The sequence below is a fragment of the Mastigoproctus giganteus genome, chromosome 4 (genome assembly GCF_048544385.1).
Source record: "Mastigoproctus giganteus isolate SK-2022 chromosome 4, ASM4854438v1, whole genome shotgun sequence".
Lineage (NCBI taxonomy): Eukaryota > Metazoa > Arthropoda > Arachnida > Uropygi > Thelyphonidae > Mastigoproctus > Mastigoproctus giganteus.
The window spans coordinates 213,430,943-213,449,000 of record NC_143578.1 but is presented as its reverse complement, the minus strand read 5'-3'; the positions used below and the strand labels follow the sequence as shown (position 1 = coordinate 213,449,000).

The 18,058-nt window shown below is 34.6% G+C and overlaps 1 protein-coding gene across 1 annotated transcript in view; it reads left to right on the top strand.

Annotated features, from left to right (window-relative positions):
- The window catches only part of LOC150087392 (dynactin subunit 1-like), a gene marked incomplete in the record, with an annotated part of 260,166 nt that overhangs the window by 200,909 nt on the left and 41,199 nt on the right, over positions 1 to 18,058 (top strand). Inside the window, 3 exon segments of the mRNA XM_090372464.1 lie at positions 1,743 to 1,826; positions 7,970 to 8,026; positions 9,005 to 9,207. Coding sequence (XP_090228590.1) covers positions 1,743 to 1,826; positions 7,970 to 8,026; positions 9,005 to 9,207 — 344 coding nt within the window.

Sequence of the window (18,058 nt, the reverse complement as noted above, 5' to 3'; positions counted from 1 at the left end):
GTAGCCAGGTGGGCAGGAGCAGCAGTGCGTAGCACACGCTTCTTGATTAGACCGGGGTTCGAGCCCGTGACCACCAAATACGGAGGATGTGGAAAGGTCAGGGAATGACCACCGCATATTCCCGGAGCAATATGGCCTTAGTTGCTAATGCTCCTAAAAACCAAATAACAACAACAACAGCTGAATTGTGTACACATACACACTAACTCTTGGTATCTGACACTGCTATATATAGCCTGGAATAGGCATGTGGCACTGCTTAATGGAACGGTTAGTTCCTTTAATGATGGTTGTGTGCCTAATAAACTGCCGACTGAGTGTGTGTATATTACTATAGGATATATGTCACTTAGTAATGTCATTGAAATGTCTGTGTTTTAGTGGATAAAGTTATATACAAGAAAATTATACTCCAAATCATTCAGCCTACACTAAAACTTGAAGCAAGTAAATAAATTTTATTAAGGACTTAAAATAACAAATATATGTTAAATTGTTTGCATATAAGATTAATGTTATATGGATAGATGGAAAGACAAAGGAAGGCTAATTAAAGTTTCTGCATTGTTGCAAGATGCACTTTAAAATAGATTACATCTTGAAACATTCACATCTTATGTTAAGGCTACATCGAAAATGGTGTCACAAAAATGTCTGAATTTCTAACTTTGTCTCCCATAATTTGCTATTTTTTCCAAAAATTAATAAATACTGGATGCTAAGATAAGCTATATTTGCTTTTACATGTTGAACACTAAACTAAATTATACTAAACTATGGCAGTAGTTGATATTTCCTTCTATTTTTCATTACAAATATGTTGTACCTTGGCAACATTATGGGTTGATCATGCTTTTATAATATTGTTTGTGGGAAAATGTTTTCATAGTTCTGAACAGAATTTTGTATGTACAAACATAATTTGGGACTAGAAGTTCATAAATTGGGGAGTTCCCATATTACAGAAGATAAAAAACAAAATCCTTTATTCACTTAATGGGAAGAAGCATGTGCCCTACCTTTATAATGTGTTGTCTGGGCACTGCACTACTTCAGATAAACTCTGAATAACTGACATTATTAAATATGATGTATTTAATTCAAGCTAAAATAAATTTTGTTTCTCAAATATATATTTTTTTTATTATATATCCTTTTGATATTTTATGATGTTATACACTAGTTATTTGTATAAAAGGTTTACCATTTGCATGAACTTTCTGGTTGCAGGAGACTAGAAAGAGGGGAAAAACTCTTCAGGGAGCCAGTAATTTGCCAGTCATTAATTTGGCATTTCCAAATAATGAATGAAATGCTATAAACAAAACTTAAAGTAAATTAAAAAATTATAGAAAAAAATTTCTATTTTGTACATTTTTTGTGCATTCTTTATTTCCTACATATGCTTAGATTGAGGTGGACAATATTGGATTAGGTAAGGCCTGGATAGTAATTTAATCAGAATGATCAAGCAATCAATGCTCTGATGTTATTTTAGTTTAATTTTGCATTGTATTTAGATAAATACAGCAGGGTTTATCATGTTTCAGACAATCTGAAATTGTTTTGTCGATGTCAGTAATTTAAACATTTTTTACAGTTTAAATAAAAATAATTGTCCAACCTCAGATTGGAATTTTTTTGTAATAAATGATGAAAATTTAATACTGTAGTCACGTCAATTTCAGTTAGAGTATATTCAAAGTGTGTAACATTCTTCGTTTTGTAATTATTTTTTTTAGTCAGATGATCAAGCAACAGATATAGGTGCTTTGTTGAAAGAAGTCATCACCTTTGCTGATGATATCCGACAATTTCTTAAAAAGGTAAGAATGCTAAAATATCCAGTAAGGTAAATGCATCATGAGAATCGGCCTAAAAAAAAAGTTACTTGGTTTCAGCTGTTTGTTTTCTTTTAGGTATGTTTTATTTGATCTTCAAATAAAACACAAATCAAGGTGATCCTCTGGACTTTATAGCTAATTCTGAATTACTCAAAGGTGTATGTATTTCTAATACAAATACACTGAAAATAAATAAATTTCAATATCTTTAAAAAAAATTAGTTTCAAATGGAATGAGAAACTCCTGATTTGCTACATGCCTATCAAGATGATCTTGCATTACTATTTTAACTATTGACTCCATTACTTTCCCTGACCCAATGAACTCTCATCCTTATGGGCTGCTGGTGTAGGTGCCTAGTCAAGGTACCTATGCTTACAGGCACCCACTGCAAGCAACACTTAAAAAAGTTTGCATCTGAATGGCACCATTGGACCATTGTTGACTGGAAAAGAGTTACCTTTTCTAGTGATTGGTGTTTCCCATATACTGTGTGGATGGAGGATATGGTGACAAAGTGTGGAAAACAGTCACCCCAACATCCTTGTCCAACTGAAAGAGATATGTGGTGGCAGTGTTTTTGTGTGGAAGATGTTTTCCTAGGAATCTCTTGTAGCCTTCATACCCCTAGACTGCACTGTGAATGCTAAAAACTACCCATCTTGTGGCTGATCAGGTAAAACGCCTTAATTGTGACTGCCTTCCAAGATGTCACATGTGTTCCACAAAGATAATGCACATTGCCATTATTGTTCAAGAGTGGTTTGCTGAACACGAACATGACTTCCATGTGCTACTTGGCCACCAAATTCACCAGTTATGAATCTCATAGACCATCTCTGGAATTACGTGATCAAGAGATCCTGTGTTTGTATCCTCCACCACAGACCATTGCAGATCTATAGAATGCAATTTGGCAACATGGTAAAACATACCTCCTGCAACATTCAGAGGCCTTATGGACTTCATGCATCGCTGTGTGGCAGCAGTACTGACCTCAAGAGGAGGATGACATTACCACTATTAGGGTGTGTGTGTGTGTGTTAGACTGCATTTTATTTATTTTTTTTATGAAAATATTTCTGAATTCACAATTAATGATGTGTATTTTAAATAAAAATTGAAGAAAACCAAAATTTACATTTGTGCTACTCTGATAGATAATTTTTTAAATTTAAAAAATGATGTCTGTAGCACTGGGAGATCAGGCATGCCCATTGGACAGTTAAAATTATTTCATAGCCCCCTTTGAAATATAATTCCACAACTTTCTATATAGCTCTTAATGTGCATATGATTTTTAATTTATATGCACATGTATACATATATGTGCAAAAAAAAATCATTTTCATATTAAGTAGCAATTTTGAGAAATGAATTAGTCATGAACCTTGAGGGATGTCTGTACTGTCAGTCCTCGTAATGCAAAATTGTGCAATATAAACAACAGGCCCTATGGGAAAAATAGGGTTAGGTGCCGACAACCCAAGATTGAACACACATTTGTAACCAAAACATTACCAAACACAATAAATAATCGTAATAAAATACTTACGTATTTTATTACGATTATTTATTATTATACGTAATAAAATACGTAATACGCAAGCATTTTAATTACTTAAATATTTTATTACGATTATTACGTAATAAAATATTGCTAATGCTTTTGCGGCGCCTCCGTAGCCAGGTGGGAAGGAGCAGCAGTGCATAGCACAGGCTACTTGATTAGACCGGGGTTCGAGCCCGTCACCACCAAATACGGAGGATGTGGAAAGGTCAGGGAATGACCACCGCATATCCCGGAGCAATATGGCCTTAGTTGCTAATGCTCCTAAAAACCTAAGAACTAACTAACTAACTAGCTAATGCTTTTGCTTGTATCATAAGCAAACTTGTTTTTTGTTTGGTTTTCTATCCAAACAGATGACAGCCATTCCATGTCTTCCAATTCTTTGTGTCTTAATCTAATGGATTTTAATTACACTTTGAGTTGTTCCTGCTATGAAAGTTGTTTTTATTTTCTCTGCATTCTTTGTAATTCTCGGCGTTGCCTCATTTAGGTCTGTAGCACGTGCAATATCACATGGTCTTTCATTTCGCTCAAAGCATTTCATAATTTCATATTTTTTCTCTATCGACAGAGGCAGATTGGCCATTAGCCTTACCGGGGAAACCCCGGTGGGCCAGAGGCCAGTGTGATTTTGGCCATAAACCTTAGTATGAGGCCACTATAAATTTTCCTGGGTAAGAATTTTTGACCCAGTCCGCCTCTGTTTATCGATATTGCTTTTGTTTTTCTCTGTGAATCTGCAGTGTCTTCACCAGGACACTTCCTTTTCACACCTTTTAAGTATTTTACTCATTTTTAGGGAATAAAGCACAATTACAAAAGGAGGAGGCACACTTGATACACATAAACAAAGCTGCACGTGTGTAGCAACTGAATAAACAACACCGTAAAGGCAGAGATACACTATTAACACCTCACATTTTACTAAAGCACATTTCTAGGGGTTACTAGCATAAAACAATAAAAACAATTTCCAGTTGCCTTTCTGCTAATGGAATCTGTTATAAACTGGTAGTAAACTCGATCTAATTGCATTTGCGATTATACCGATAGCTGGAATTGTGTTGCTTTTTACATTATTATGGTGAAATGTGTTTCACCTTCACTGATATAAAAAACAAATACATTTTCAGAATCTCCTCTTCATTCCTATTGTGTTGCGTTCAGTTGGGGTGATTCCGCGTTCGACTGCCATTTCTTGTAAAGACAAAGGCGAATCGTGCATAAGCGAATTCGGTTCGTGTTATATAAGATATCGTTTCCCTATTTATAAATCGTATATGATCGAATTCATGTAGTGTAAACACGTGTTATACGAGGACTGACTGTACTTGTCAATTTTATACCATAGCTGTAACCTAACCTGCAGACTTTGAAATAAACAATTTCTACCGCTATTTGCTATAGTCTCTAAAATTTTTTGTTCTCAGGGACATTAAAAAAAGTTTTTTTTTTTTAAACCAAGTTGCCTCAGTGCACCACAGTATATATCAATATACACTAAAAGGAGAGAATTCATGGTATACCTACTTCCTAGGCAATGAGACGCTCTCACTCCCCTCTTGCTAGTGGACGAACCCACCGCTTGGCAGGTATATAGGTACACTGCATTCGCATAGACAGTAATTCAATGTCAGTATTGATAAACATTGTGAGTAAATCGACTTTGAAAGAGAAATTATAGTGGGTGCCCGCTGCATGGATCACTCTATCGCTGAGGTGGTACAGAAATTGCATTATCTCCATTCGACAGTATCAAGAGTGTGTTGGAATTATGCCATTTCCAGAATAGCATCTCATCGTCAACAGTGCTGTGAGCGAATAAAGGTGGTGGATGAACATGGCTCTCGATGCCTGTATCGCATTGTTTCAGCCAACTGGAATGTGACAGTGGCACAAATCACCATCAGCTTCAATGAGAGAGGTGCCAGAAACGTCTCCACCAAGACCATCAGGCAATTCATTAGCCGCAATAGGTTATTGGGAGCCGCCAACCCACCAAAGTCCCATTGCTAACACCATGACACAGAACTCTACACCTCAACTGGGCAAAAGAAAATCAGCACTGGACCTTGGATGATTGGAGACGGGTCTCCTGGTTGGTCCGATGAGTCCCATTTCCAGTTATTTTGAGTGAACGGGAGGATGCATATCTGGTGGAAACCGCACAAAGCTATGCACTTGTCATGTCAACAAGGAACTATTCAGGCAAGTGGACGGTGGTAATAGTCTGGGACGTGTTCAACTGGCACACATTGGTACATCTAGATGCATCTCTTAATGGTCCAGGTTTCATGTTCATCCTTGCAGACCATCTGCATCCCTTCATGGTCATCATGCACCCACAGGTGCATGATGACCATGAAGAAACGATCAAAAAAAAACATGTTCTTTTTGGACATTGATTATTTATTAAATTTTTTTATTTCATGAGCTGGAAAAATTACAAAAGTGTGCAAAATTTTAAAAATTCCAAAATTATAAAATTACAAAAAGAGAGGAGACAGGCATAATGTCAGCAAGTTTTACCTTTTCAGCATCATTTGCCAGAATTAACTCCCCAGCTGATAAGCACGCTGCTGTGGAAGTTGAGGGTTGTGGAGATTTAGAGGGGGTTTTTTCTAACACATCGCAAAATTTCTCTGCAGCTGCATTAGCGACTTCACCGCATACTTTAATGTTTTGGAAACCAGCATGATGCTTGAACCTGTAAAACCACCCGTTGCTTGCCACAAACTTGGCTTGGGGTTCACCGTTCTTATCATTAATATCTTCATAAATACTTCTTGCTTTTGCTTGAATGGCCATTGGACTCAGGGGCACTTGCTTCTGAGTCTGATTTGTCCATCCATATTATTAATAGCTTTCCATCTTCGATATAGCACCTGAATGCTGTTTTGTGATCACTGTTGATCTTAAATGCGTTGATCCTTTAACATGTTCTTTTATACGTGCACTGTCCCTTAAAATAATATTCACTGTTGAAGCAGCAAGACCTAATTCCATGCAATAGATGACAAACTTTGTCCTGCTTCATACTTCATCTTCATTTCTAAATCAATTTTGTTTTGTTTCCTAGCACTGCCAGCACTTGCACTTTCTGTTGGTCCCTTTCCCTTCATCATTGTAATAAATAAATAGGAACAAAGAGAAGATTCTGAAAATTTATTTATGTTTTTTATATGATTGAAGATTTCATAATACCGTAACGTAAAAACTCTCACAATTCTGGTTATCGGTATTATCACAAATGCAATAAGGTCGAGTTTACTTCATGTTTATAATAGATTGTGCTAACAGAAAAACCCAATAAACCAGAAAGTACAAATTGATTTTATTGTTTTACGTTATTGACCTCCAGAAATGTGTTTTAGAAAAATATTACAAAGGGCTTCAAAATTGATTCTTATAATGGAACATATGATAATGATGAAAGTGTAGTGCAATTTTCATTATAAAAATGACCTTTTAGGGAGATAAATAGCTTAGTTATATAGAAAAAAGTTCAACTTCAAAAGTCTTGGAATGAATTACCAAAAAAAACACACTGTGTTATGGGTTCACATTGCAATATTTTCACAATACCTCCATTTATTCCTACGGGATGCAAAATATGTTTCCATGATTTTTTTTTTAAGTTTGCATCGGCTGGCAAAACTTACGTAAAGTCGAATTTCCTTAAGTTGAGTGTAAGCTGGGGAGTGGCTGTACACTGAAAGAAGAATGGATACAAATTGCTGCTGTTTGCTACATGTAACTTACATAGTGTGTCCCAGAATAGATTGATACGGTCACTGGAGATGAGGGTGGGCCCACATTGTATTCATTTGTTTGTCAAAACTTTCATGTTATGGAGAATTCAGAATTCTCCATAGTTTGATCTTGTCAACAGAGTTTCTGTTTCCAATATCATGGTATTTGCATACTTTTTGATAGGGTAGTGCATGTGTCTTTACTTTTTCTCTTCCTTGGATAACACGCATAAGGGGACACAAATGTAAAAGTTTCAGGATAGATGTGCAAAAAATTTGCTTTCAGCCAGAGAGTGATTGATTGTTTTTAACAAACTTGCATTTGGTATTGTGGAAGTGGATTGTTTTTTTTTGCTGATGCTGTATAAGATTGCTTCCTTGTATCATTTGCTAATACTGATGTGATAATCCATGTTGATTGTAATGTAATATTGACATTGTCAATCCATATTTTGATATAATATTGTGTATTATTTCATATATAATGTAAATGTATTTTCTATGTAGTTGTATTTTTGTCTTAACTATAAAGATAGAAAATATTGCATTTATATTTTTTTTAAGAATCGAAGATGATGTTCGATAGATCCATAATATTATCATAAAAAATGGAAATAAATATGATTAAAATGCTTGCTAAAACTTGGTAAATAGAAGTGTGTCATTGCTCATACTAGACTATCATTTGAAAGATTTTTTTTAATGTGTTTCCCTAAATAATTTTTGAAATTTTATATTCTCCACAGTATGATTTTGTCAATGGAGTTTCAAATTTTTTTTTTTTTTTTTTTTTTATCAGATGAAACGACGATGCCCAGCAGAAGGAAGTTCTTCTATACTTCACTTTGATAATGAGGTAAGATGATAAATTCAGATACTTTTCCCCTACTATTAAAATAGAAAGTTTCTCTGAAATTAGAAAACAAAAATTCTCTATAACATAATCAAAACACTCAGTTTCTTCAATTTTCTATAATAGTCAATATCAATAGTTCACATAAGAGTCCATATTGGCTAATTTCTCTTTTGCTCAAAATGAATTTGGTTAACTGACTTTCCACACACTTTTTGTTTTATTTGTCTACTGTTTATTTTTATATCTGATCTTTCATCTACATTAAACACTGGTCCTAGATATACAAAATTACTAACTTGTTTTAATTTGGTTATTTCATCTACACTCAATTTTTCGTCTGCCCTGACCTTAACTTTTGTTTTTGTGTAACTAATTTTCATTACAAACTAACCACAACCTATTCTGAATTTCTTGTCTTTTCTCTTCCTTTCTACATATCTCTCTTTCAAATTCTACTAAAATTTGCTTCATTTTTTCCCATTCCTCACCTAAAGCAGCAGAGACCATTCTGATGGAATTGGCTCAGAATATATTAACAGCATTTATTTTTCTCCATCACCCCAAGAATTTTTCTGGGGGGGGGGATAGGGAAAGAGATATTTAACTGATTAAAATTACTTATCAGATTAATCAAATTTAAATTTTCCACCACAGCAGTATAACCATTTCTTCACCTCTATTGGCTCTCCTTGAGGCATATAAGAAAATATTATGTTTCCTCTTGTTTATTCAAATAAAAATGTCAAAAAAAAAAGAGATTAATGGAATTGAATAAAGAAATGGGATTGAGGTTTCTACTCTCAGAAATTCAAGTATACCTGCTACCTTCTGTTGGCCTTGAAGAACAAATAGCAAATAATAATTTTCTAAAAATTTACTCATAAAACCAGAATGTTTGTTTCTATGTTTTTGTAATGCTTATTTTATTTAGCTTTGCCCTTGTAGATGCTTGCTTAATTCTGTTTTGTCCACCTGTAGGTATGCAAACAGCTATCCTTGGATGGTCGAGATCAGATAATTAAAGTTTTACTAGCTCTCCATTTACTCTTACGAGCAGTCTTGCAACAAGTGTCAATGTCTGGAGAACCTGGAGATCTACCAAGTCAAAAACTGAAAGAATTGGCTCATGAAGCCACTGATAAAGCCTATGGAAAGGATGACAGTGGTCCAGAGTGCCTTCGGTAAGTTTTTATTCATCATATTAAAGTTTGTTTTAGAATGTGGTTCACAAAATAAATAAATAAAAAGGTAAACCTAAGGAGGGAGAACCGAAAAATGTCACTGGATAACAAATTTAAAAAAAAATTACAATGTTGTTGCACAATAACAATATATAAAAAATTTAGCCCTATACTAGTCTGACATCATTAGAGCACTAGTTACTTTAGATGTTATTGCCATTTGTCCAAGACTGTGGCACAACGGCCAAAACATTACAGCATTGTTCTAATTTTTAATGTATTGTTCTTGTTTTAAATGAGTTAACATAGTGTTAAATTCTTTGAATATTGTAATTGTGCAAAATAGATTAAAATAGTGCATTTTAAAACTAACCAGTGGTGCAGTGCATAACATTTTTCAAATTATAATGCTCTGATTTCAAAAATGATACTCAAAATCTGATATAAATAAAAGATTTTGAGCTGTGGCACATGGCCCTGTTGCTTGACCAACCAGGTCACCTGATTTTATGAACTCCATGTATAATCAAGATTTATGACAGTGAGGTAAGTTAACTTATCTTGATTGTGAAGTAAGTTAGCTTATGTTACATTTTCTTGTGAGCTACATATTTTAATGATAAAATTATTACAGAAAAATCTTATCTATATAGAGAGGTGGTTATAAAAGACAAAGGTACAAAATTCTATTATTTATTTTATTTTATTTTTTTTTCTTTCGATACATTCATCCTGAAGTTCAATACACTTATTGTTTAATCTATAAAGAGTTTAACCCTAAAAAAAAATTATCAGCATGGGTATTAAACCAAGTTCTCCTAGCTGATTTTAGCTAGAACTTGGTTTAAAATGAGTTCCATGAAGAGAATTGAGGTTAAAGAACAAATAATATTCACTTAGGTCCAGATCTAGTCCCAAGTGACTTATTTGTTTCTTGCACAGCCCTAAGGATTAAAGTTCTAAACTTCAGGGTTGTACAGGAGGTGGTTTTAGTAAAAATCAACATTCATGAATTTTATCCTGTGCAACCTGGACTCTGTGCACAGGTGCATTGTGATGGAAAAGCAAAACCCAGTGACCCAACTTTCCTAGCCTTTTTCCCCAAATTGCAGCTTTCAAATTCAGCATAAGGTTTGCATAATATTCCTTTATTATGCTGAATGCCGGTTAATTTTATTGCTGATTATTATTGGCCAATTTATATGATCATATCACCATTTATTGTTATCATTTTTCATTTCAGTTAGGAGAAATGTCTTCCAGAACATATTGAACTAAAATTGTGTATAAGTCAGAAATTTGTTGATTATTTACAATCCTAACCCCACCAAATAATGTTTATGACCTCGTCCCTTGTCTCATGAAAGCAGTACCTTATAACTTCTAATCCCTGTCACATGTCTGTAAGCTTCAGGAAAAGCAGGAGAGTGCCTTTAAGCAAAAGCAAGTAAAAAAATTGAGAAAATTGTACTTTTGCTATCTGTCTAGGGAAAGAAGCAATCTACCCACTATTGTAAAGTTTTACAACTATGTACAATGAGTTATTGGTGTTTAATTACACTGTCCAAAAATTCGAAGTTTTCCCACAAGTGATCACATGATCTCACAGTGCATATGTGCAGTATTGAATCCACTCCCTGCTTTCTGTGAACAGACTCGAGCTTAGTTTACAATTGACGTCCACTGAGAACTGAACCATGATTTAATTTTTCTTTGAATAAAAATGTCGCAGAAATTTGAAGATTTAAGTTTGAGTGAAAAGAACAAAATTCTAAGTGCTTATGGTGCCTTACCTAAGTGTAGTCAGAGAGAAGCTGCATTAAAAGTCAGTGTTTCACAGCTTCTTTTGTGTAAACTTTTAAAGACTAGAAAGTTGCATGAGTTAGGAATGACTGAGTATCTGAAAAGGAAAAGATATGGAAAGAATGAACTTGTGGAAAAAGTGTTTCTGAGATGGTTCACAAATGCAAGATTAAAAAATGCTCTCATCAGTTGAAATATCCTATGCAAAAAGGCGAAGGAATGTGCAAATGAAATCGGTGTAAATGATATTAAGCCTGTAGATGGTTGGTTAAGCAGGTGGAAGGAGAGACAACATTGTGTACAAAAAACTTCATAGAGAAAAATCAGGCTTAAATACAGGTTCAGCACAAAAATGGGTGGAAAATATCTTATTTAATATATTGGAAGCATTTAGTTTTGACTGTATTTTCAACACATGAAACTGGTGTTTATTTTAGAGCAATTCCTAAGCATACTTTATTATTCAGAAATGAACATTCAATAGCTGGAAAAAAGCAGAAAGAAAGAGTGACTGTACTTCTTACATGCAATGTGACAGGCACAATTAAAAAAAAAAAAAAAAGGATTTTCATAATTGGGAAAAGTAAGCATCCACGTGTCTTCGGGACAGAAACCTACCAATTGAATATAGGAACAACATAAATGCATGGATGATGTCTCAACTTTTCATTGACTTTCTGAAGGAATGGGACAGAGAATTATTGCAAGTCAGTAAAAAAATTGCACTTACCTTAGATAACTACAGCTCATCCGAATGTGCAGTTGAATAAAATAAAACTGATGTTTCTTCCAGAAAATGCAATGTCTTTAGTGCAACCTTTGGATCAAGGAATCATAAAGATTTTCAAAACATTTTAATGCAGTGCAATGCAATGAACTATTATTGCAGAAATTGAAGAAAGCAACGATGCCCATGTTTAACTTATTAGATGCAGTGCATATGATGATTAGCTTGGGATTTAATTTCTGAACAAAAAATCAAAAACTGTTTTCATAAGGTCAGATTTATTCAGGCAGGTGCTGTGGTAAATATTGAAGAAAGTAGTATAGTACCAACAGAGTATACCAATAATTCATTTAACATTGCACAATATTTCGACAGCAGGTGATCTGTCAGTAAAGGATATAGTTGATGGAATTATACCAGACAAACCTGATACTGAGGGAAATGAAAATTCTTTAATGAAGATATTAAGATCCAGAGAGTTATGCCAATGACCATAGAAATTTTTTAATTGTTATGGAGTGCATTAGAACTAAAGGGAAGGATAAGTGAAGACTACAAATTATTGTACAGGTTACAAGAACATTTTGAAAATTTAACTGCTAAGGATTAAAAACAACAAACATTGAAGAAATTTTTTAAATGGGTCAGTATGTTTATAATGTGTGGTTTTTTTTTTTTTTTTTTTAACACTGAAATCGGTTAATATGTGTTTATATTGTAATGATGTATGTAGAGTATATATATATATATATATATATATAATCCAAATTAAATCCAATTGAATCGAAGAAAAGTAAATATAAAATAAAAATAAAAATAGTAAAGCAAGCATTAATGGCAGAAAAAATGCACAAACCACAACATGTTGCATGTAATAAACTTAAATAAAAAGTAAAATAACTTAAAATGTATGCCAGTATCGTGAAAATGAACTTAACAGATAAGCAGCACAAAACCAAAAGAAAGAGGGGGGGGGGGGGGGGTACTATTGGAGAAACGCTCCTAAATAATTTAGAAAATGAAGGCCAAATACAAAGAAATTTAATGGTCCTCCCTTGATAGTATCTGTTTCTGAATTGTCTGAAATATCACTAATATTGAAACGTAAACTACCAACAATACATGATCAATAAACTAAAAATAATAAAATAAAATAGAAAAGACTGACCATATATCCCATCTCGTCAGAGGACCACGAGGCCATAATAGTCAGGGAATCAATGCATTTCGAACGCTAAACAAATCCATGCCACAACAGAACAATACATTGATCGAACTGCCAACGCAGTAGATTTGCATAACGGTGGTCCTTATGCAGTGCTAAAATAATAAGACAGAAAGCCAAGTACTCACATGGAAAAAGCCACACCACTGAACAAAGCAACAGCTAACTTACATATATCTAGAAATAAATTGGGCTATGGAGGGCAGTATGGACGCAGCATTAGCAATTCATCACGCTATTACCATGTAAATATAATCCAAATTAAATCCAATTGAATCTAAGAATAGCTGTTGCTTTGTTCAGTGGTGTGGCTTTTTCCATGTGAATACTTGGAAAAAGCATAGAAACAACTTTTTATATTTCGTCAGAAAAAATTCCTCCATTTAATGTTATCAATTTTCATAAACCAAATTTGATCACAATAAGTGGTACCCACTGTATTATGGTTTAAGGTACAAGATAACATATTAACACATTAATTGGTTAAAGTAATTAAGTTAGGTATTGTCTGCATTGCATTATTCTTTAAGTTGCTGTAATTATTATTTTCAGTTTTATTATGTTTATTTAATTATTTTTAAGCATTCTAAATAGTTTCACTACAAAATAATTCATTGTGAAATTTGAAAATCCACTGAATAACCATAGATATTGTATTGCAGTGAATATAACCAGGTGTGTGTGTTTAAAAAATAACTTGAGATATGTATAAACATTTGGCTTACATTTTTAAAATTTCATGAAAATCTGTTTGTTGAGAGTCGGTTTTTATATGTGGATATACACAGATGGTGAAGTTATTGTGCACTAATGCAGTTTTGGAATTGTGCCTAAAAAGTAAAAGTTCAAAATTTTTTGATATATATATAAAATGATTTTTAACTTCCTTGGGGGGCAGTCTTTTCCTCATAATCCTTCTGAATGGCTCCAGTGCATTGGTGCATTTATGGATAGCGATCTGCTATCTGATTAATTTCTATGGTATCCCAACTGTTATTGTGATAATTCCCTCTCTACTCTCTCTCTTTTAACTTAAATATCTTGAAAAAAGCTGTTAATTTCTTGCTGCTAGTGCTGTCCAACTGTCCTAAGTCTGAACTTATTTTGTCCCGTTTTGTTCTTGTGAAAGAATTTAGTATGTCAATTTTGAAATCCTTAGTGTGCCTGTTCAAATTACCTTACAGAATAATACTTTCCTAAGATTTAGCATGCCTATTCCAACCTTCTAATTCTTAAAATCCTTAATTCAAAAAATTTAAAAGAATGGTGGCCCAATGGTTATGCCAATGACCAGAGAAATTGGAAAAATTTTAAAGTGTTATGGAGTGCATTAGAACTGTTTCTTCTTCCCTACTAAAATTTTTCATCAGTCTGTTTACCTGTCTTGATATTAATAATTCTGTGGTAAACACTTCTCCCATAAACAATTAACCGAATTTTTCTACCATTATGCTTAGAACTGTGATGCAGCTCAGCCTCTTGTGATAATTAATCTTCTGAAGAACTTTCACAGGATGCAAAATAGTGAGGGCAAAAGCAAGGTCACCTAACTTGTTTTTGTGTCGTTTTTTTCAAGGTGCTCCCAATCCTCTCTATTGATTTTAAATGCACCCTTTTCTATAATGTAAACATGTTGTAAACTTTTTTGGACTCCATACATAATCTCAATAAATTTCCAATTTTTTTTTTGTTTAATAGTATTCCCCTCTTATTTCATACTATGATTGACTCCAACTAGTTCAAAGGGTAATAGTTCATGAGGATCTCAGTTGATATCGTTAATACCATTAATTTACTTGTACATTCCCTTGGTGCAATAAGTGATAAGGTCTAATTTGACACTGTTGCAAATGGAAGACTATTGTACAAATTGGAGCAGAATGGTATTAAGGGTAAGTTGCTACAATGGATAAAAGGATGGTTAAGTGGGAGAAGACAGAGGGTGGTAATCAATGGGTGCTGCTCTTCTTGGACTAATGTTATTAGTGGAGTCCCACAGGGTTCGGTGTTAGGTCCACTGTTGTTTTGTATATTTATCAATGATATTGATGAAGGTATATCAGGCTTAATGTCGAAGTTTGCAGATGATACAAAGGTTGGCAGGGTTGTTAATGGCAGATGGGCTAAGAAGTGGCAACTGAAGTTTAACCTTGACAAATGCAAAGTACTGCATATGGGTAGAAGTAACCCCAGAGAAACGTACCAACTGTGTGGTACTACACTTAAGGTGGTAGAAAATGAAAAAGACCTAGGAGTAATTGTGCAGTCAGATATGAAGTTTTCTGAGCAATGCAGACAGGCTGCCAGGGCAGGTCATGGGGTTTTGTCAATGATATATAGGAATTTTGCTAGCAGGGAAAAGGAGGTGATTATCAATCTGTATAAGGCAATTAGCATTAGCATTAGCATTAGCATTAGCATTAGTAGAGGCATTTGATGCAAGAAAGCAAGCTTATGCAGCATCAGCCAAAAAAAAAAAAAAAAAAACCCACTTCCACTTCACCCCTCTGTTCGTTCAAAATACCTGTCCAGCTGAGCCTTAAACTTATTTAGGCTATCAACCTCCACCACAAGGGATGGCAGTCTGTTCCACCAACCAACCACCCGCTGGCTAAAGGCAAATTTCCGCACGTCTATCCTACATCTGTCTTTCCTCAATTTGAATTTATGCCCTCTCAGGTGATTTTTCTGAGCTAGAGGAAGAATTCCATCAGCATTGAGCATGCTTAAACCATTCAAGGCTTTATACACCTCTATCAGATCACCTCGCTGGTGCCTAGTCTCCAGACACTGTAATTTGCAAAACTTAAGCCTTTCTTCGTAGGAGCACCCCTTTGTTCCATTCACTAATCTTGTTGCCCTTCTCTGTACTCGTTCCAGCAGCTCTACATCCTTCTTGAAATGAGGCCTCCAGACCTGTATACAGTACTCTAGGTGTGGCCTGACCATTGCCTTATACAATGGAATAATCACCTCCTTATCCCTGCTGGAAAAATTCCTGTATATCATTGACAATACTCCATGAGCTACTCTTTCAGCCCATCTGCACTGCTCAGAGAACTTCATATCTGCCTGCACAATCACCCCCAAGTCCCTTTCATTCTCTACCACTGTCAGTGTAGTACCACAGAGTTGATACGTTGCTCTGGGGTTGCTGTTTCCCATGTGTAGTACTTTACATTTGTCAATGTTAAACTTCATTTGCCACCTCTCAGCCCATCTGCTCAACCTTTCCAGATCCTGTTGCAGCAGCATAGTGTCAGTAGTGTCCTTGACAACCCTGCCAACCTTTGTATTATCTGCAAACTTGGACATTAAGCTTGATATACCATCATCAATATCATTTATAAATACAGAAAACAATAATGGACCCAACACTGAGCCCTGAGGGACTCCACTAATAACATTAGTCCACGATGAGCAGTGTCCATTGATTACCACTCTCTGTCTTCTCCCCCTCAACCACCCCTTTATCCATAGCAGCAATTTGCCTCCAATGTCACACTGCTCCAATTTGTGTAGCAGTCTTCCATGTGCAACAGTATCAAAAGCCTTTCTAAGATCCAAGTATATAATATCAAAGTTATTCCCTGCATCCAGTTCTTTTGTGACTGCATCATAGTATCCAATCAAGTTGGTCAGGCAAGACTTCCCCTTAACAAAACCATGCTGTGTCTGAGCTATAACTGAAGTCTTGTCTAAATGATTCTGCAGTGCTTCTTTAACCAGTGCCTCCATTAATTTTCCTGGAACAGAAGTTAAGCTCACAGGTCTATAATTACTTGTGTCAGCCTTTGATCCTCCTGAATGGTCAGGCCACGCCTTGAGTACTGCGTACAGGTCTGGAGGCCTCATTTTAGGAAGGATGTAGATTTACTTGAGTGTGTACAGAGAAGGGCAACAAGATTGGTGAGGGGAATGAAGGGATCCTATTACCAAGAGAGGCTTAAGTTCTGCAAATTGCAGTGGCTGGAGACTAGGCACCTGCGCTGTGATCTGATTGAGGTATATAAGGCCTTGAATGGGTTGAGCACGCTGAATTCTGATGGGATCCTTCCACTTGTTCAGATTACGAACCTAAGGGGGCATAAATTCAAATTAAGAAAAGTCATGTAGATTAGATGTGCGGAAATTTGCCTTTAGCCAGCGGGTGGTTAATTGCTGGAACAAACTTCCATCTGTCGTTGTGGAAGTTGATAGGTTGAATAAATTTAAGGAGGAACTGGACAGGCATTTGGAGGGAATGGTGTGATTTTTTTTTTTTTTTTTTTTGGCTGGTGCTGCATAAGCTCGTACACTTGCTTTCTTGCATCAAATGCCACTGCTGCTACTACTACTATTACTACTTTCCTTTTTTTTTTTTTTTTTTAATTTTATTCCTGTAAGTTTCTAACTTATAGCGATATTCATTACTCTTTGTTATTTTTATAATTATTTTCATTCTGTTTTACACCTGTACAGAAATTGGATGCTCTGTTTTAATGAATGAATGAAACTTTTCTTTTTTCCACTGTTCAGTTTTTTTTTACTTCATCTATGAACCTAGTATATGTAATATTGTATATAAAATACTTTTTTAATTAAATAAATAATTTTTAATATTTAAATTAAACAAAAATTTATATGTAGTGGCTTATTGCATATTGAATATAGGAATATTCAATATGCTAAATGAATATTTAATATTCCTATATTTTAAAATATTTAAGGACAAAGGCCTCATGCTACGAGGTAGAATGACTAACATGTAGGTTAGTGCAAATGTGAAATGATGCCAATTTAATTAATTAAATAACTACTTTGGTAAATAGCTATGTTAAAATGATGCATTTGCACTAACCTACATGTTAGTATTCCTATATTTTTATTTTCAATTTGATCTTTGTTTTCTTTTCAATGTGAACCTGCATTTGAGAGATGCAATTTGCCCTTGTTTTATTTCCTGAAAACCAGGATATCAGATTTCCTCTTTCAGCTCTCTGGTCTGAATCCATGTCATGAGAATTTGTGTTGGCTGCAATTTTCAATATTATGCATGTGGCAAAGCACTCTGGTTTTCATTTGATTCTGCCAAACTGCAGTGGCCCTAATAAAAA